A 21,851-nucleotide genomic window follows, 5' to 3' on the forward strand; every position below is an offset into this window, starting at 1 on the left:
AATTTCTTTGCCAGTTCAAAAGCTTTTTTCTATACTTCCACTGAGCCTCATTTGCAGCATCAAAAAACCATTTTTCAGGTCAAAAAGGTTTGTCATAAAGATCATAAGTAATGTATTGAGAGAGTATTGAAAACAGTTTATTTTTTCTCCACCTAGGGTGTCTTGGGAGTGCCAGAGGCATGCTTTCCTAGTCCTGTTGAAAGAAACAATGGGTTTAGATTACAGTATATACAATTATCTTTAACTCCTCTGCTGATGAGTGTATGAGGATGACATGTCAGCAAATTCTTTATTCTCTAAATGTCAAAGACAGTGTCTCTGCTCTGTTTTGGACATACTTCTCTTTGCATTTCTTCTTGACCCTACCCTGCTTCTATTCATTAAAAATATCAGCGTAATGCTTTTAGGTTTTTGTTTTATCTATCCATGAAGCCTCATCCTGTACTGTGAGATTTAATCTGCTTTTTGAACTACAGGAGTAATTCCAGCCTCCACCATTTACTTCTTGTGTTGTGAAACAAGCGCCATTGTGCTGACTTCCTTCATACACCTCATGCAGGAGAGTAGTCTTGTGAACAAAGTAACTATCATCTTCAATTCAGGCCTTAAATTTTCTTTATGCTGATACCTATAGAAAACTGAAGACTGAAGAGACTCAAAACATTACCTATCACACCTATTACAGTCTCATGGTTTCCTTATATTTTGAAACAATATAGTGCATCTTTTCTACATTTATACTTATACTTATATTGTAAATATTTCCCATCAGGAGCAATCATCTTGCTCTACTTTGCAGCTTGCCTTAAAATAAAGGCTTCTTATTTTTAACCAGGGTATTATTGTGCTACAATAGTAAAAAAGAATCATACCAAGTAATTCTAAAAGTATTCTTCGATGTTACAGATTTTAGAAAATATTCAAAATTACTTAGTTCTATCCTTAGCTATCAGAGGAATTTTTTTTTTTAATATAAAAACAATGGGAAAGTTCATTTAAATCACTCACCTAAATACCACAGAGATAAAGCAGGACATGCAAATTATGCAAATTATTTGCGTTTGGTAGAGTTGATTTTTTTTTTTAAATCATATTCAAAATTGAAGTGATTTAATGAACATTAAAGTAAATGGCAAGTTAACAGACTGCTGCCATTACGTCATTGCAGAACAATTATCCAGGTACAAATACGTAATATGTTTCCAGCATGTAACACAACAGCCTAATTCTACTGCATTGGCTTCATGGTGTGAATAATAAAATAACCAAACACTGATTCGTATGACTATAAAACAAGATGCTGATGTGGATCACAGTTCAATGAACTTCTATTCCACTGAGACAAAGTGATTCATATAATAGACATTTTCTAAACTTCTGAGAAACTATGCCACATTAACTCTTCCATAAAAGAAGGATTAAAGCATGATACAAAACCTTAACTGTCCAGAAGGCTTGATATACAGACATTTGCCCACGTCAAAGAAGTGCCCTAACACGAAAGGTATTTAGTAAAATCTAAACACTTTATCACTTCTCATTCTGCCAGTCACAAAAAGACTATTTTTTTTTTTCTTTTCCCCTTTTTCTTCCTCTCTTTTGAATGTGGAGATAAAAAGAAACTTGGATTGTAATAAGAGCTATTTGGGTTACACAGTCACATTGGCTATGTTTCACTGATGGCCATATCACTGACAATGTTTCACTTTTCACAAGTTTTAGAGAAGTTTTTCAGCGCCTCCATTTCAATATATAAGGTTTCATCTATATGGTCTTCTGAAATATGAGAAAACGCTTTCTGTTGTTTATGAGATTACCGTAAATCCCTTTGAGCTTCTTATTTGATAGTCTTCTAAAATCCATATTTTATTTTTCGAGTGAGGTAACTGTGGTAGGGTAACTGGTGCTGCCTGTTGAGACCAGGCAATTGTTCCCCCTTCATATCATCAAGCACTGAATAAAATGTCTCAATCCCTAGCGCTAGTGCAAAAATGTAACATCACTGGCTTAGAGCCATCAGTAGCATGAACATTTATTACAGCCTAAATGAAAATAAACAAGCTGCATGTTGTAATACGGGAAATACCACAACTAACATCCTGCATGCAATGAAAGCAAATACTTCTATGATTAGTAGTCCTAAAAAGTAGAAAAAAAAGAAGGAAAAGAACAATGTTTGATGAATATCAGTATCACTTTTGCACCTATTTAAAGTCAAAAGTTTCAAACATTTAAAGAAACGCAAATATCACACAGCACTAGTCAAAAAAAGACACTTTGCTAATCTTTTTGAATGTTTAATTGTCAAGAACTGCACAAAGTCATTATTTATACTTCTTCAATGTCAACAGAAGATGACAATGGTCACTACAAGCCTCTGTTGCCTAAATCTATTTCCTTTCCTAGCAAACAGATACTTTGGTACCTTACTCAATTCCAAAGCACTTAATAAGAATTTTGGACCCATTATCATTTAGATTTTTCAAAACAGTTCCACAAACTATTCTTGGAAATGTAAAATAACTCCAGACTAACCTGCACTGCCACAGAAGTGGGATAGTGGAACATGAACTATTCATAGTGTATCTCATTGACTTTTGAATGGCTGATTAAAGTAAATTACATCAATCACTGAGATGGCAATGTAGAAATATGGAAGTGGTGTAATAATAGTAGTCATTTCCACAATGAAAAAGTCAGCTTTAAGAATGCTGTGTAGGAAGAAAATTTTTCCCAAGAATTAAATGCATTTGAATATCATTTAATCTAACTAGAACACACCACCATACGACTGATATTTTAATTTCTAGTAATCACTGACATTCTTTGTGAGAAAATTCTTTTGATTTCATGTCTTGGGTATTGGCCGGCTAAGTTTTTTGTTTCTTTACACACACACACACACCCATAAACAAACAAACAAACTAACAACAACAAAAACACAAAGCACAAAACAAAATAAACCAAACAAACAAACAAACAAACAACAAAACAAAACAAAAACACCGCAAAAAGCCTTATTCTGATTTTCATTGCATCATATGATGAATATGATGAGTCAAATACTTTCAGCATCAGTCTGGCACTTTTCTCTGTCATCTTTCACTGTGATTTACTAAATCCTTTTAATGGTTGGTGAAAAGGGCTGATTGGCACATTTCTAAGCCTCATAATCAAGTATGTGTCTGATTAAGTCAAAATCTTAAAATCTACCACTTCTAAACACAATCAGAATTAAGCAAGGTACTTATTTCTAAAAAAGAATTTTCTTAAGATATTAGAAAATTTTTTTTAAAAAATTACTTACTCGTTGTATTGTAAACTCTCAGATACTTAAAAAAAGTTACAAACTTCTCTATTTAACTAACTGAATTTGTACAATATGTGATTAAGGAAAATCCAGATTGATTCAGTAATGCACCACACTCCTTTTTGTGTCTTTCTGGGGATGATGAATATGATTCTGTTATCAAGTCTACTAAAAATGTATCCTTACATTACAAAGTGTAGCCTTAGAATCTATTCAGCTGTACACTCAAAATCCACTGTAAAATATTACCTACACTCAACCTGCGATCTGATAATAATGTTACAAGAATTCATTATATTATTAAGCATTCATTTCTCTCTGTGATCAAAAAATCTACATCATCACACAGAGGAATGATGGATCTATGATTTTGAAAACGCACTTTTCCTAAGTTAAGTGCTTATTGATCTGTTCATGTAAATGCCTAAGAGTAACACTGCCTCGACAGAATTAGACAATGTTTATATAAAAAAGAGATCATTCCTTTAAGTAAAGAAAATTTGACACTTGCATTAGTGTGGGTTTTTTCATCTCTGTTTACTTTGGCATTGTTGATGAATTTCAATCACAGTTCTTCAAGCAAAGCAGAATTTTACCTTTATCAATGGCTACTTCAGAGAATGACGAAAACTGCAACAGCTAAACTACATCCTTAATAAGAATAAACAAATAAAACAAACAAACAAAAAAATCATATTTTTCTCCTGAATATCAAAACAAAGCAATTATTTCAATATTATTTTCAAAAGAAATCCTTTTAGTTAAGATCATTCTATATATTCTTTGCATCCACAGAGGCACTAGACATATCGTGAAAGAAAGATTCCTGCTTGGTGTTTGATCCTAGTTAGAAACAAATCCTCGAACAACCAACACAACATGACCCATCAAAGCCTGGAACAAACACCCCAAGGCAACTCAGTCATTAATGTCAGACATGCTAGAGCACAGTAATGTTAAGTTCAGATAAATGCTTCTTCAGTCATATAAAAGACCTGTTTCTCTAGAAATTCACCACCAATCTCAGAGTCCTTCTTAGTAGTCTCTCTACAGTCTGATTTTACGCTTTGAAATTAACGACTACAATTTGATCCTCACATCTGCATCCTCACACACACTCAAGTCAGAACTGGATAAAGTGCTGTACCAGGGTGTCTCTCCATTCCTTTTTATATCTTCTGTCCTGCTGCCCACTGGGTGAAGAATCATTGGACCTTGTGGATCTTTTGCTCCTTAAATGTGACTGCTCACAATAATCACATTTTCAGTAAGTACACTTTTAAGATAATCTCAGAACATATTTTACTTTTAGAGCAGGAAAATGTCTTCAATTAAACAGCCAAATTCATCCCAACCTTAGCTGTAGCAGTACTACTACTTCACTACTCTGCATTTATTTGTAAGGATAACTTAATTTTCCTCCCTGTTACTCAAGCTGGCCTCCTGATGTGACAGCTTAAGCAAACTCTGTCAGCAACTCAGTAACTGCACGCACCTTACAGACCTTATCCTTGGCTACACTGTAGTACACTAAAGATCTGCAGCAAGCCTTCTTGCTTGCCGAAGAACTTTAAAGTACGTTTACTGTCCACACAACACAGAATAAGAAAGAAGGTAGAAATCACAAAACACCCTGGCTTAAAAGACTAAACTCCTGTTTTTTAAAAGACTAAATTATGAATTATACATATAAGGAAACCTTTGAAGTAGGGGTTTTGTCAAAAGTGGTAATATGAAGTTCTATTACAGCAGGAAACAAGAATGAAAAAAAACAACAAATCAGTGATAGACTGCAATAATATTTTGTTATTCGAATGGTGTTTTCAGGAAATTCAATGATTTTTCCATTGACACATCATACTTCACCACTGTGAAGCATTACTTCCCTTTTCTATGCAAGGGGCAGGGGAAACGAAAAAAAACCCCAACCAGATTTAGACCCACATACACATTTAACATGTTTTTTAATGTTGTGTTGAGAAGTAAAGACATTGATTCTGAGAAATAAAAAATCAAAACCCAAAAGAACATGCTTTTCACTGTATTTTGATAATTCATTGAACTGCTAAAATCACAGAATCACTAAATGCTAAGTTGGAAGGAATCTCTGGTGATCACCTTGTCCAATATCCATGAAAGGTCACCTAGAAAAAGTGCAAGACCATGTCCAGATAAAGGAATTCTGAAGACCTAATTTTTCTAATGCAGTAGGTAGCTCCTGGATGACAGGATGAACTAACAGACATCAACACAGATCTGCTAAAATATAAGGCACCTGAAAAGCCTGAAACATGTACTAGTCTAATAATAACTTTATTTGGCCCACCAGAACAAGAAATGCAGAACACAGCTTTCAATGACTTTTTTTTTTGTCCTTGTTTTTTGAATAAACACTTATTTTCTTGGGGGAATAAACACTGGGGCTTGGGGGGGGCTTTTTTTTCAGGGGTGTTAAGGTGGGTACCATTATTTGTCACTATCATTGGTTCCATTATGTATAATCACCTTTCTCTAGGAACAGAAAAGCACATTTCTTTGCAGACATTCAAGCATACCAAACTAAATTCAGGTTTAAAAATAAATAAATAAATAAATAAAGGTATTGTAAAGATAAAGTCTTAGTAAAGGCCAAAGTAGAGCAGACCTCTCTGACCTGGAAAAAAGGTCTTGTCTAGAGACATTACATATGTATTGCAAGGAATTCCAGAGTATCAGAAAATCTGTAGCTACAATACAATCTGTAGTTACATTCCATACTCTAATTTAGGACACCTCTTTTACAGAACATGGAAACAATTTGCTTGAGGTTTAACCCATTTTAAAATGGAGAAGCATCAGAACTGACAACATATCAACTTTTTTTGCTATTTGGACCTTTGACATTTCCAAGGCTGCCTTAAATCCTTCTTAATTCACAGAGGCTTATTTTTTTTCCATATGAACAATGAGTAAGGACAACAATAGCTGCTTCCTATGCTGTATGTACTATTACTTTTGTACTCCCCGTGTTTCTTTCTTCCTCTGTATTTCTCACTTCAAGACTGAAGAAAAGAAAGCTTTTTAATGGCAACTGTGTTATGCTCTGGGTGACCTCCTATTCTGTTAAAGTGATGGATATCTAGAAATCTGGCACTTCTGAAGTGTTCAGCATGAAGACTTTTGATCATCTGTAGTAGTTATAAAGCTGGCTGGGTATAACATACTTTTGAGCAACTTAGCTATCAAAATTCAGACACTCATTTCTGCCTCTAATCTTAGAGAAGCAGTAAGAAATCTTTCACTGCTGTGGGTTCAGCCCTGTAGGAAGTGATAGCCCAATATAACTGGGTTAAAACTGTCTATTAATTTTCTCAAGTGAAAGAACTTTGAAGTACGTTGCCTTGCTCAAACTCATGGCAATTAGTGCATAAAGTTATCATCAAACTTCAGAATTTCAATAAAAGATCAATAGATACCAGTTAATTTTCAGGAAGATTTTATAGCAGAGAGCATTTGGTCTTCAAATGGTCACATTTCTCTTCCATATTGGAAACAGTCAATTCTGTATCAATTTATTTCTTCCTGAGCTTTTTAAAATTGTATATGAAATGAAGACTGAAATAATAAAAAAACAAAATAATAAAAATATGGACATTTACTCTATTTTTCTGATTTATTACTTACAAAAGAGTTACTACAATCTTTTATGTGAGTTTTTATATATCAAAATTCAAAAGAAATTACTGGCTATGGCCATGCAACATACACTTACTAAACTTTTATTCTGAAGCACACCTGTTCATCTCAGATTTTATTTAGCATATTTACAATGGCTATGTGTGGACCTATGGTATACCTCTGTACCAGCATGAGTTTGTTAACAGAGCAAATCATACACACAGAATTGTATATTGCACATCCCTTTTAAATAATAGAAAGATAGTTAAAAAAAAAAAAAAAAAAAAAAAAAAAAAAAAAAAAAAAAAACACCAAACCCAGAGATATCCATTTGAAAGAATATAAAACCAATTTGCTCTTACATTCTATATTTTACAAGAAACTCCCCTTAAAGCCATCTGAGCTTGAAGCCTTGTAACACTGAGAGTATTCATGGGTTTCAACTTAATACACCTAAGTTTGAAAAGTGCTTTTGGATGTCTCAGTTATCTGTACAACTCCTGCACTGACAGCAAGATCACAGAAGTAATCAGAGCCCCAACCAGACACTCCAAGGCGTAAGGACACCATGTTGAGGGAACTGAGTTCTACATGCTATCTTCTGCTGGCAAGAACAGCCTTTTAGGAATTCCCTGAAGGGAAAGGTTGGCTTCTGCTTTAAGGCATGAAAACTCAGAAATGCTTAGTTCCTTTTGCTACTGTGTGTGCCTTTGTCCTGACAATTCAGATTAACCTAGTTACTAGATGTCTGAATTGAGAATTGTCCAACCAGGTAGCAGGGTACACAGAGAGAAACTTTAACTTTGGCTTGACTAAGTTTGACTCCAGGCGTGGTAGCACTCTAAGATTAATCTAGAAGCAAAAATTTCACAGAAAATAGTAGCTTTCCAATCAAAATAGCTACCCTTCTCTGATCATTTCTAAGAGGACAACTTCTCCCACGTCTATTGCTACACTGAAGCAGACTTCCACTACAGAAAAATGGCGGGGAAGTCTGTGATCTACGATGAATTTACCAGAATTTTTTTTCTTCTAATTCCATTAATATCCACCTAGCATCTCAGTTATTCATATAGGCTAGAAGAATTGAGTTTAGAAATGTTTTAACTTTTTCCTAGGTTTAGAAGACATGTGAAATCACTGAAATTATAGATGTAATTGAGATTAAGACACCTGAGAATGGCGATGATTTTGAAGGCAGTTACAACAATAAAGTTATACGTACAGAGAAAATTCAACACATAAAATGTTCAAATCTATGAAGGCTTCCAATATTTTTAATTGGTTCTAATTCATCTGCTTTCTGCAAGACCAACTTTTACTACAGCTCTACTGGGAGAATTATCACCTGCTGACGCTTTACAAGAAAACAGAGTTAGAGATATTTTTCAAAGAATCTTCCCAGTAAAAACAGGTGAAAAAAGTGACCTCATGACAGAAGAGGAAAACTGCACTTAGCTTATGTTCTCGGTAAATGCAAACATCTGGCAAAAGTATCATAGAAACACATTTGAAACAGTCAACAAAGGAGAAGCCAAGCTGAGCAAAATGAAAAAAATTCTGTCACATTAATGACAAAAAACACAGCAAGACCTTAGCACACTGGTATTTTCAAGAACAACATTCATACATATGTTTAGATGATTAAACTGCTCTATTCTAAGTATTTTACAATACAGGTGAACTAGTGCTTCAGGCTGAGGGATTTTCCAAACATGCCAATTTCAACATGACAAAACAACTGCAAGTTTAGAAAGCCACCAAACATTACTATATTTATCTATTTCTTGCTGAAACATAAAAATAAACAACCCCTCCCCCCAAAACCCAATCATTTGAATCATAACCATACCATGTATTAATAATGTAATAGTATAAGTACACTATAAATGATGAAAATAATTTTCCTAAAAATAATGTAAAATATAATACTACCAAAAATATTTAAATAGTATGTTTTTAAGAAAAACACAGGTCTCAGACACAGGAAGGTGTATCCAAATCATTTTCATTTGATCTACTTAGCATGAAAAACCAAGTAAGTCCTACATCAATGTGATTTACTGGATCAGAATGTTCTTTCACATTCTTCATCTCCAGTTTTAATGTTTTATCACTTGAGAAAATTAATCACTAATCATTTACTTTGTTTTTCCTCTTTTTTATTACAAAGACTTTTGGGAACAGTCAGCAGATGCAGAGAATAGAGAATAGCTTCATTTACTGTCACTTGAAAGAATCTGAAAACAAAGGAGACATCAAAAGATGTACTGGACCAAGTCATCTAAATTTGCTATCATTCCATACTCTAAAAGACTGGATATTATGCAAAACAGCCAGACCTTTCTTTGTTCCATGCAAGGACATCATCTAGTTAGCAGTCTGATAAGATAAATATCACAAAACAGAAGAGTATGCAGGAGCAACTGCCCTATCTCCACTGGAAATACTGGTTTTGGCAAGAGTCAATAAAAAAGCTACTAACTTTTGTCCCATTTTGCCATTTCTTTAATTAAAAAAATGCATTTCCTATTAAATTCCAGAGAAACAACTGGTCTTCAAATTATATTTTATAAATTCTTTTTCAGCACTGAAGAGGTATAGGACAATACTTCAGGGGATATAACAACAAGATGTTTGGCCCCTCTACAGAGTTCAGGTACACTGTATAAAGTCGTAATTTTCAAAGATACTCCATTTTAACATAAAACTTACTGTTGAAAAAGATCTCTAGTGTTTTTCCATCCTCAAATGCCATTAAGACATTTAAGCAAGGCTCGGAAAAAAAACTATTAGAAATAAAAACAGCTATGCACTTGATACCAGCTTTTCAAGGCACTATGATGAAGGGACATGTTTTCAACTATCATTACTCAGCCATGGACATTCAGGCTACAAGTTTCATCCGAAGGTAAAGCTCAAAAAATATTCACTACTGATTATGAAACCTGACACCCAAAAAATGGCAACTCTTTCCATGCTTGCAATGGCAATGATAGCGGATAAGCACTATGCCCTGCTGTAAGTTCAATCAGAAATTTAGTATCTCAAATATCACAAATTTAACATCTCAAAATCCCTCAAAACCACAACCCTTCCATTACAAAAACAAACCAAAGACACACACACACACACACACACACACACACACACACACACACACACACATCCCATAAAAACCTCCCTTATTAAGATTTAATCTGTGCCCAAAGATCAGTTTTGTACAAGTCTAGAAAATATATATATATATATGCCCCCATATATATACCCAAGAGTAGGGGTTACTACTTGCAGTGATGATGTCTGATATTTTAATCAGACAGGTAAAATTTAATTTTTCAAGATGGTGGATTAAGGGCCAAGATGCTTGTACCATGGGGAATGGTAAATGAGGAACAGGAGAAATATTCAGATCTAAAGTAAGGTAAAAGGCTCAGAGCTAGGATGCACACAGAGAGGGGAGGGATCCCTGTAGAGCTAGGTTTGACGCTTCTCTAGAGCAGAAACAGAAAAATTGAAGATATTAGCAGCATTGCTAAGAATTGCTAGCCAACTGTGTCACTGTCAGTAAGAACTATTTTCTGACCATTGAACCCTTCTCCCTCAATGGCAGCACCAAGATTGTCTCTCCAGGGCTCTGGCTCATGTGAGTAGAGAAAGGCTAACAGCTATTTTTCTCTGCAGAGCAACCCACTGCTACAAGCGACTGCCTGCTGTGCCTGTGGCAAACGACAATCCTGATTTCAACAAAAACACTGTAGAGCTGGGGATGAGAACAAACCTGAAACACCAGCAAATTCAAATTACTAAGCTTCTTTTTATTTGACAACACTATAACAACGTGCTTTTCCTAAGAATTATGTATCATCTACAGATGCTGAATTTCTCTATTTTTTCAAAGGTAACCAGAATAGTTCTCAGATACACTGTCATTTAATGTGGGGTAAAACCACCACTTCAATCAGTTCTCCCTCCAGTATCTACTAATCACATGTAATTCCTTTTGATTAAGTTGTTGGTTTGTTTTCATTAACGGTGAAATTCTTCTGCATGATCAAAACCAAAAAATGTTACATTGAACAGCAGTCCTGTAACTGATCACCTGGTAGGGTGACCATGACTATTTCCAGACACTTCCCCAGCCTCTGTTAAGCCAGTGACAGATTGCAGTTATTAACAGGTCAGTGAATAAATTAATTCCAGGGCACTGAAAATGATGTTCATGAAATGAAAAGTGGCCTTGCTGACATTGCATCACTATTTCTAGACAGTGTGCTTGAACACCAAATAAATCTCACAACTTGGATGAGTGCCAAAACCTAGTGACCTAGTTTCATTAGTGTGGGAAAAGATTAGCAATTGGTCCTAAGAGAGCAGATTACCAAAATAACCTCTCACAAAAACATTCCATGAATAATATTCTTTAAATCAGACATATTCCAATCTAACAAGTCACTGAAAATCCTCTCTCCCTTGAAATGTCAGTCTGAGATCCATTAAATTCAAAGTTAAAATGCATTTATACTACTCATGCTGACACTCCTATACAACATTTCGATTAAACAGAATAAATATTATCTTCTTTCCATCTCATTATCTCTTTCCATCTCATTCATAATAATTTAATACTGTTTAAAATCAAAACAGCTTTTGCATTTTCAGTGAAAAATGTAACACTTCAGGCTTAAACAAGAAGTTTTATAATAAAAGTAAGTCTATTTTTAAGCACACAGTAATCTGTTCAGTAATCTTCCTTGATTAAAAATTCCTTGGCTTCTCTTCAAAAAGCACACTGAGTACAGATGAGCTCAACAGCTGTCAACATAACTTTTAGGAACTTACCAAGTATTTTTGCGTCTATACTAGCCCCCATTTATACACTCCAGCTGGTCCACCAGAGCCCCACTCCCAATCCTTCACCTCCAGTAACATCTATATTGAGATGAAGACATTTTGAAGCAGGGAATCTTAACACCACCAAGTAAAAAGATACTTCATCTTCTTATCATCTTTCTGAAGTCTCTTGCTTTCTGTAAATTGCTTTCCATTCACTAATCCAGCAAAGTGCAGAAGGTAAACTGAAATACTGTAAGAAAACTATTACAGCACTGGTAAGTCCCAGAACATTTTTTCCTAAGTCAGACTTGAACATGACATAAGTAATGCAACGCAATTAATTTCACCCAGCAATGCCTGCTTACAAGTCCTTACTAACACATGCCAATGACAAAACCGCAACTGTTCTTTGTGTGCTATGTGCGGTGAGGGTCACTTGCGCAACAACTTACACAAGAGGTCTGGAATTTAAAAGGCTGAAAAAATACCCGATCCTTCAATCTCCCCGAAATGTTGTGTTTTCTTTTATCCCCTGGATTCCCTCTGGATTCATGGCTACTGAAAAAATCCTAGAGAATTATCATAGCTTTTGCAAGTTTTATTGTGGCACACACTCATGTCAGTGGAAATTTTGAACAATGTAATGAATAATGATTACTAGGTTTTGGAAGGACATACCCATCACTTAAATTTCAAAAATGCAGTGGGAGTATCTGGGGAAAAAATAAACAGAATGAAACTCCACACCAATTACCTTCTTCTTAATAAACTATTTATGAAAAAGTATGAATAGGAAAGTTTTTGCATCTTACTTCTTTCTCCTCAGTTATTAAAAATTTTCAAAGTCCTCATGTTTTTATCTCCAACACATTTAGCTTATCTGCCAGTAACCTCATGAGTAGTGTGCATATTTTTTACTCCTTTTTCTGTCCTACATCTTCTGTCTCTGTGTCTATGTACAATGTCTTTGTAGAATAGCATCCAAACTATGGGTACAGGCTGTGACAGTCCCATAATTAGGCGGCGTCAGCTGTAGAATTAAGAATAATAAAGGGCAGGCATGGGGACAGGGGAATGCACTACAGAAGTAGCCACTTTAAAGTGGCTTTTAAACTATTTGATTCCAATTTATGAAGATTGCTTACCTCAGCCATGAAAATCATGCAAGTCTTCTATACATACTTTGTATCTCACAAATAAAATGCACATCTGGTCACCACTTTTACAGGACTACTGAAAATGACCATATGATATGTAATATGATCAGCTACATGTGTTTGCACCAATGTCCCATCTTCACCATGTTGTACTGAATTGCGTCCATCGTGGTGCAGATTAACTAGCTTCTTAACATTACAAGGAGTATTTTCATCACCCTTTTTGCACATCTCATTTAGTGACAAACCAAGAAATAAAATGAGTATGTGTTTCTAGGGTTGTCAATGCAGAGAGACAGGATAGGCACTAAGTCATCCAAAATTACCTAAATGAATAATCTTCTTTACTTCTTTTATTTTGCTGTATTCCACTGCCCTGCTATGTTTTTCATGCATATATTCTGGTAATTTGGTAATAATATATTTCTGCTTGATTCTATCCTATAAGGTAAAATTAGACTTTTCCCTCACCACCTCATGGTTTTAGAAAATTAATTCCCAACCCAGACTGAGTTGCCTATGCATTTTATCTTCATTCTTCATTGATTCTTTAAGATTAAAAATTTTCTGTACTACATCTGACCACTTTCTCTAACCTCTCTTAAAACTCCTAAGGAGTCCTTTCTCCTTACCACTTTTGCTACTGTAGAGATAGGAAGAATAGAGAAAAAGCTGCTTTAGTTTGTCAAATAAAGTTAGTAAGTGAAGCTCCAGAAAGAAAGGACACTATTGAGACAGTATTTAATCTCTGACAACGAGCTGAAGTAGCAATGAGGCTCTTTGTAGAGGAACTTGAAAAGGTAGTCAGAAAAGGTAGAGAATCTTAAAATTCAGAAATGCTGACTATGGAAGAGGCTAAGCCTAGAAATCTAAGCTGAAGATTTTTGGTTTAGCCTCTAGGCTAGCAAAAGGAGTCAAGTCCTTAATTTTTCCAATATTAACTTCCAAACTGCATTTTTTTCCTTAATTTACAAAGACACTAAAACAACCACACCACCAATTTTTAATTGAAAATTTAACGCAATTCTGTTTTCCATATCCAGTAAATTTTTATTTTTATTATGCCCCATTTTTCCCCAGAAACACCAGCTATTATTACTTGGTCTTCCTCTTGTTTTTGCATAAGGTTAGAAATAAGATATTGAAAGAAAATAATAAAAAACCTTCACATGAAAATGTGCCATTCGAAGTTTCTATTATGATTTTCACTGGACAAGACAGCTTGAGATACACACCAGGTTCTGGTCTTAGGGCATGGTGGAAGGAACAAAAGGGTGGTCTTTTACAAAGTAAAAAAGGGTAGTCTTGTACAAATGCTTTGTACAACTTTTAAAATTAAGTCCAATCTTTACACAAGGGGAAAATTATTTCATCAAAGGCATTCATGAATTCTGATAGATCTGCATGAGTCAGTATAAAACTCATTTAACTGAATATGTGTAAGTCTGTACATAGGTAATTTTTTTAATTTTAACTGCCTTTGAAAAAATATTAAGTTCCTTATCTAGCAGCATCTAAGATCATTCTTTTCTCTACTTTATTTTTTCTATATCCTCTTCACTTGAGCACCCCAAATGAATATAACCTACTTTACTATGTTATGAAACCTACTGTGAATTCCATTCATATTGTTACAGTTGGCCTAGACCATAATTTTTAATCAGTGTCAAAGTATTCTAAACATGCGGTGAGAAAAACCAAGCTGCAAAAGCAAAATTTGGGACTGCTTTCTTTTCAAAGCTTCACGGCGTAGTTCCCTGTAGTACAGAGATGGTCTGGAAAAGATACAAATGTGATAGTACAACCCGTGCTCAGTGAAAGAGTACCTGAATGGGACTTAAGACTTCGTTATTTAAGGAGGATGGAAGAAAACAAATAATTTGTTGCTTTATTTTAATTTTTTTTATTTTTCTGGCTGCCATTCAAAATGACCAATCCATGAATCTCACAAAATAATTTTCCAACTCATGGAAGCTTTCTTATATACACATGATGATTAGGAAAGTAATTAGTAACATTGCTCAGGTTGTAACAATGAATTTTAGTAAAAACTATATACCAAAATTCAATCTTGATATAAAGAACAGTGGTTTTATTCTCCCAAGACATGACAACATTCAATCAATGTTTGCTGGTAAAGTTCAATTTTTCCATTGGTATATCATACCAATATCAGAACCTCTATGCTCTGCTTTCCAAGATCAAGAAAATTCCACGTCTCTGCTCTGGCACTTCCTCTAATGTTCAGCTTTGCTTCTGGGGCTTTCTTTTGTCCTTGTTTTACTTCCTTCTCCCTCTGCAGCATCAGAGGAAAAACCTTAACTAAACACGGTATGTTGCATATGCAGTGCTGCTACTTAAGATATCAAAATTTTTCAAACTCCTGCTTAAGAATTAACAAGACATTTCCAAATTTAGGTCAGGAAGAAGTGTTCCACAATCTCTGCTAGCAAAATAAAGCAGAATGTCAGAAGTGGTCAATTTCTTACACTGAACTTGACATTTCAAATACTGTTCTATGTAATCACAGTCATCTGGGACACACATGACAGCCTTGGATAGCCCCTCTTTCTGTAGGAAGTACTAGTTGAGTTTTTAATACAGATTTAGAAAGTGTTCTATGCCCAGCAGGCAAAGGGAAAAGGTCGCTCTGATGATCCCTCTGCAAAGCTAAGTATTGGAGATACCTTCTTCATGAAAGTACAGGGGATAGTTTGGATGACACAGAGTTCTATCAAGCTCTTTTGCTGTATGTTGCTATTACTTGGGAAGTATTCTATTTATAAAAATGAAAATTTGCGAAATATTAGTTTTATGTGTGGAGCTTTTGCAGTGTCAGTATTGCAAGACATTTTGCAGTTTTGCCTCAACATCATCATTACAACTGATCAAAAAGCAAGGGAGAAAATCAGTCACTTGATAGCAATCAGATTACTTTAAGAAAAGGAAACTGTAAGAACCACAAATCTCTTTAACTTATAGAAGCAGAACAAATGTACCCCGCTCCAGAAACATTCTATATATTTTGTTTTATCACTTTGGGGAAAACATGGATGTTAAGACACCTCTTTTCTAGCTATTGGCATATATATTTATATATAACTTATTTCAGGTTATGTTAAATACAACTCATGAAACAAACATTAAAATATATAAAATGTAACTGGAGGTATTGAGACTTCAGATGACTGAAGAAAAATACATAAATGTTGTTACAGTAACTAATTTATGGATCTTGTTAAATGCTCAACAGTCACTATTAGTCCACTGTAAAAAAAAAAAAAATTAAAAACTTTTCTTAATTGCAAGAAGAAAATATATTTTCTTGGTTGTTCCAAAGTAAATAAAATTTTAGGCACAGAATTGATGAAATTATGAAGATGTTGACTCAGGAGCATATTTTAAACTGTCTTCTACGAGTATTTATTTGTATACTTTACAGTATTAAAACTGTGATGAAGGACAGAGGTAAAGAAACAGGAGAAGTAATAGAAGTCACAAAAGACATTATAGACTATCTGAAAAAAAAAAACCAAAACAGACTCACAGCTAACTCTTCACTTTGGGTTTTCTTCCCCATCAGTCAGTCAACTGTCACAGGACTAAGAGCTGAACTTTAAAAATTTAAAAAGACTCTTATACAGGTTTCCGTACGTAATGACAGAAAAAAAAAAAGTGTATGTAAAAACTTGGGACACTACGTGAAAAAATTACAGAAGAAGAAAAGAATAGGCTAATGTGGGTAGGAATAAAGATGGACAAGAAAGGTACAATATTACTGAGGTAACATTATATAAAGTTATACAAAATAAGCAGATTTTTCATTCTAAAATCTGTGATGATGTACTATCAAGAAGCACCTATATGCACAAAAATGACACTAAATGTGCAGAAGCTTTTAAGTCCTACCTTGGACATTACTACAAATACTAACACTTCAATTTTTTCAGCATTTATCAAATGCTATTCCTATTACCAATGAAACTGAAATACAGAAATCTAAACAATATCCTAGCAGTCCATTGTAATGTGCATTGGATTTCAACTTGAAATGTCTGACATTCAATTTAACCTTCATACTTGGCTGAATTGGACAACTACTGCTGTTAGCAAGAATATATTCTGTATGGGTTTTTCACAGGCGGAAATTCTCTTGACATCTTTCTCATCCAAAACAGAAAATGTTTGTCAACTTTAAAGTACTGCAATGGAGACCATAAGGACAATTTTAAAAGCAAAGAATTAATACTTTCATAGATAAGGAAAATATACTATGATTACCTAAATTTACGTTTCATTTTTACACTGGTTTTCTTCCTATGTAAAAAAACCCCAATATTTCAGTGTTCCTCTCTCTTATTTTACAGTCTCGAAATCTGCAAGCAGTATGATTTCTTCAAATACAAATTGAAGTCTACAAAAACAGTCAAAATAATACTGAGAACACAGAAATGCTGTAATTTAATCACTCCCTTGTTCTATATTTTAAAGACAAAACCAGTCCAGCCCCCTACAGCTTGAGGCTTCAGTTTTACCTTTGGAAATCGGGGTTCAAAGAAGCTTTTAGTTGTAGAAAGCATATATAGCTTATTTACAAAGACTTTGTTAAAGAGTTAACAGAGTTACTTTTTGTTTCCTTCCTTTTTTTTTAAAGGCTTCCTCATAAAATATGCTTTTCAACTGAATGCTCTCAAGGAAAACATGATCCCAGGGTTATGCACTTGGTTTTTATTTTAATATTAAACAGTGGAGGACAGCTTGATAATGAAGTAGTGGAATTTCTGGGAGGAGCATGGAAGAATAATGGCAAAATGATGATGAAATAAACAAAGCCTTGCTAATTAAAATCCCTTTATAAAGACAACAAACAAAAAAAAGAGTGACAGCTGAAAGTATGTAGGCCAATAGCCAGTTTTTATCTAGTAAGGTCAAATTACCTGGGTTTTTTGGTTTTTGTTGTGGTGGTTTTTTGGTTGGTTTTTTGGTTGTTGTGGGGTTTTTTTTGTTTGGTTTTGGGTTTGGTGGGTTTTTTTTGTTTGGTTGGTTGGGTTTTTTTGTGGTTTGTTTTGTTTGTTTGCCTTTTGGTTTTTTTGTTTTGTTTTTTGTTGTTGTTCTTGTTGTTGTTCTTGTTGTTGTTGGGGGGGTTGTTTGTTTTTGTTGGGGTTTTGGGTTTTTTTGTTTTGGGGGGTTTTTTTTGGTTTGGTTTGGTTTTTTTTGGTGGAAACATGATTGTTGATGTATACCAATACCTTTAGCCTACACCTGAATCTTTTGTGGAAGTAAACTGCATAAAGAAAATGCAAATTAGTTATATATATATACACCTGTCTTTTCTACTTCTTGCTATCACAGAATACTTCCCCTTGTGAAATTAATACATCTCATTCTATTAACAGAGTAGGAAGTTTACGTATGTTCTTTTTAAGTGCTTTTATCTTCTCATAACAGATCTAATACTGAGTAGTATGACAACTGAATTACATAATTAATTGAGACAGTTTTAAAAAGTTACAAAGCAGAAAAACAAAGGACTTCAACAAAAAAAAAAAACCTCCAAAAGACAATTTTTGGCTGAGGAGAGAAAGTTGTCACTGAAAACACTTCCTTTGCAAGTTGAGAGACATCAAAAACTACATTCAATTAATGACAAATATTTGCGCTTTTTAATGTCAGTTTGGGAAACAAAACAAAGAGAAGGAACACAATTTTCTTGTGTAAGAAGACTCTGCCCACACCATTTTAAGTTCTGTCCAGTCACAGGATTATGCAGAAAATAAGTTCTTTAAACAGCTTTTTAACTAAGAGATCAAAAAATAGTAGCTCCTTTTAGCAATTAATAGCTTTGAGAAAAGTCACTCTGACCTGATAACTAGCAAACTGCAAAGTTAATGAAGTCTGGTTTCTCATGAAATCCTGTCTCATACAAACTCATTGCTGTCCACGGTGGTGAGTATTCTGACTGAAACATTATCCACAGCTAAGACATAAACAACAACTTCCTCCTGTGCCCTTTCTCTCATGCCGAAGAACCGGTTAGTTCATCATGAAAACCTTTCCATCTGAGGCTATCAGAATTTTCCCCTCACCTGGCCACCTACTTTTAGTAAAATACTAGTGACTGTTTTTGCAGCCTCTACCCTGTCAACCACAAACCATACCACAACAGGCTAACAGACACTTGAGTTCACAGTGAAGAAACCTGAGGAAGAAAGGGGATGAACAGACCCATACACACTCTGAAATACAGCACAGAAATAACATAATAATAAGAGATTCCTAAGCAAAAATCAATAAATAATTTATAATCTAATACTAAGTACATATGGTATTAAGTTATCTGTGGTAGCAAAAGCAAAACATTCATACCTGCACCTGGAATGATTGCCAACTTTGTTTCAACTAGGCCCATTTTAGCAGAAGATGCTAAAAAACAGAATGTAAAGGAGTCCTTACTATAAGGTAGAGGGGAAAAAACCTACCAAAAATACGTAATGATGACTTACAAGTTTGCTAATATATTAAATTGTCTTCAAAAAGAACAATAAATCACATTTTAAAGCATTTGTTTATTAAAAAAAGCTTCAAATAGATTCAACTGATCTGCTTTTAGTGAAAGTTCCAGCTACTTCCATCAAGGCAAATACAATACTTTATTAATTTTCACATAGCATCTAAGCAATTACAGTGAGTAATAGAGACTTGCTTCCAAATGGAAAGCACTAAAAGAAAATGGCTGTTAACATCTTAGAATGGGGTAGAATTCTGTGTCTGATTATTTGAATTCTTAGGTGACAGATTATTCTCTAAGGTCAGATAACTTTATAAACCCTAAGTTACTGGCAATTGCTCAGGACCAAGTTTCCATTTACTTTCCGTCAATTTGCTTTACAGTTCTGACAGCTTATTAGCTCAACGTTACTATTTTCAAGAGTTGTCATCACTTTTATAATTTAATTTCTTATGTCATAATACACTCACTAACAACTTTTATTCTTTCCTTGCACCCTGTTTAGATAAAATCAAATCTCCATCTAGAGCACCTCAAATGCACATTAATAAAAAATAAATAAATACATTTGCGTGACCCTTCTGGCAAAACTGATAAAATTAGGGTCAGAAGAATCAAATAAAGATTTAATAAAACCCATCCAGCTAACAGGGTTGTTTAAAATTAAACACTAGCAAGTACTTAGACAGATTTCCGCTAAAGTTCCTTAAAGTAATGAATTATAAACAATGCCAAACACAAAGTAAGTTTTATAAGACTGTTGCCAACAGGCGGATTAGTCAAGCCAGCTATAACACCAATAACTGCTAAATTCCACAGAAATATTCAGACCTACCGGCCACCCGTATATCACAGGCCAACGCAAGTTCTAGGCCACCACCTAAGGCAGCTCCATCTATTGCAGCAATAGTAGGCACAGGCAGATTAGCTGAAAAAGAAAGTATCAATTAACACCAACCTCATAAAGAACACCTCTGGAATGTGATTTAGTTACATTTTGCAGTTACAGTATGGGAAAAACGTTTCATAAAATACACTCTGACTAAAAACTGATCACCAACACTTTCGCAAAAAAAAATTACTCTCCCTATCGCTCTGTGGCTAAATAGGTTTCCATGCCTTTCTCTGTCTTCTGCTCACTTTTGACAAAAATCTGAAAATTAAACTTCTAAAACACAGACAGAAGAGCTAGACAAAGCAGTTATACAAACAGTCCCTGACAAAATAGAGGTGTATGTATGTATGACATGCCTGTGATGCTTCCACAGCTAGAAGCTCTCTGTGTCTTGACATTCCCAGACCACCACTGGTAGTAGTGGCCACCACTATCACCCCTTTTCTCCTGCTATCAGAGGTGGGTGATTCTTTAGTTTGACAAACAGATGCATATACTGCCAGCATACATGACAGGTAGCAGGGCTCCAGAGGCCTGTGCGACCATGGCATAGTTTGTATGTAATTTATCATCAGTGTTCTGAAATTAATTTAAACAATCAGCTTAAAATACTGCATTTCACCTTCTGCAAATTCAAGTTCTCTTCATCCCTTTTCACCACTCACAGTCTGATTTTAGAAATAAACTTGTATATTACAGGTTTATTATATTTAGTGTAAGACTTACCACAAGCTATCCATTTTAAAATATACTCAAACAGTAGTATACTGTCACTACTTAAGTTTCAAAGATAGTCAAAAGTAGTTCATTAGCTGGACACTTGGGTGTACAGCTTGTTGAAATGTTAAACCAGCTCTAGACAGCAACAGCTTTTTCTGCAGATGTTAAAAAAAATATTTTCTTTGTTTTAATATTTCAGCTAATTGAATTCAATGACCAGTTAATTCAGTCTTAGCCAGAAATAGAAGAGAATAGTCTTCTGTCAACATATAAATGAAAATTATGCATGAAAGACTTAAAAAGACTTGATTCTTTTTCAAATCTAGAAGACTAACATGACAAAAATTATTAATTTAATGTATTAATTAGAACTCTTCCTAGTGAACTAGCTAGCTCTAAATTTAGAAATTGTGCTACCTAGCTCACCTTTTTCCTGTCAGATAGATAAACTTCAGATAACTTCATTTAACAAACAAATCAGTTACTCAATGATCTTGAAGGTCTCTTCCAACCTACACATTCTGTGATTCTGTACTCAGAGGTGACCTTATCACTCTCTACAACTTCCTGAAGGGTGGTTGTAGACAGCTGGGGGTTAGTCTCTTTCTCCAGGCAACAACTGACAGAACGAGAGGACACAGTCTCAGGCTGCACCAAGGGAAATATAGGTTGGATATTAGGAAAAATATTTTCATGGAAAGAGTGATAAGGTACTGGAATAGTCTGCCCGTGGAGGTGGTGGAGTCACCATCCCCTGACGTGTTTAAA

At 34.6% G+C, this 21,851-nt stretch overlaps 1 protein-coding gene across 1 annotated transcript in view; it reads right to left on the reverse strand.

The window, feature by feature from the left end:
- Positions 1 to 21,851, reverse strand: part of AUH (AU RNA binding methylglutaconyl-CoA hydratase) — a 132,446-nt gene that overhangs the window by 45,071 nt on the left and 65,524 nt on the right. Inside the window, exons 6-7 of the mRNA XM_040090985.1 lie at positions 20,304 to 20,396; positions 19,327 to 19,383 (exon numbers count right to left, since the gene is read on the reverse strand). Of these exons, the coding sequence (XP_039946919.1) occupies positions 19,327 to 19,383; positions 20,304 to 20,396 (150 nt within the window). The remainder of the gene's footprint in view (positions 1 to 19,326; positions 19,384 to 20,303; positions 20,397 to 21,851) is intronic.

The sequence above is a fragment of the Hirundo rustica genome, chromosome Z, assembly GCF_015227805.2.
Source record: "Hirundo rustica isolate bHirRus1 chromosome Z, bHirRus1.pri.v3, whole genome shotgun sequence".
Lineage (NCBI taxonomy): Eukaryota > Metazoa > Chordata > Aves > Passeriformes > Hirundinidae > Hirundo > Hirundo rustica.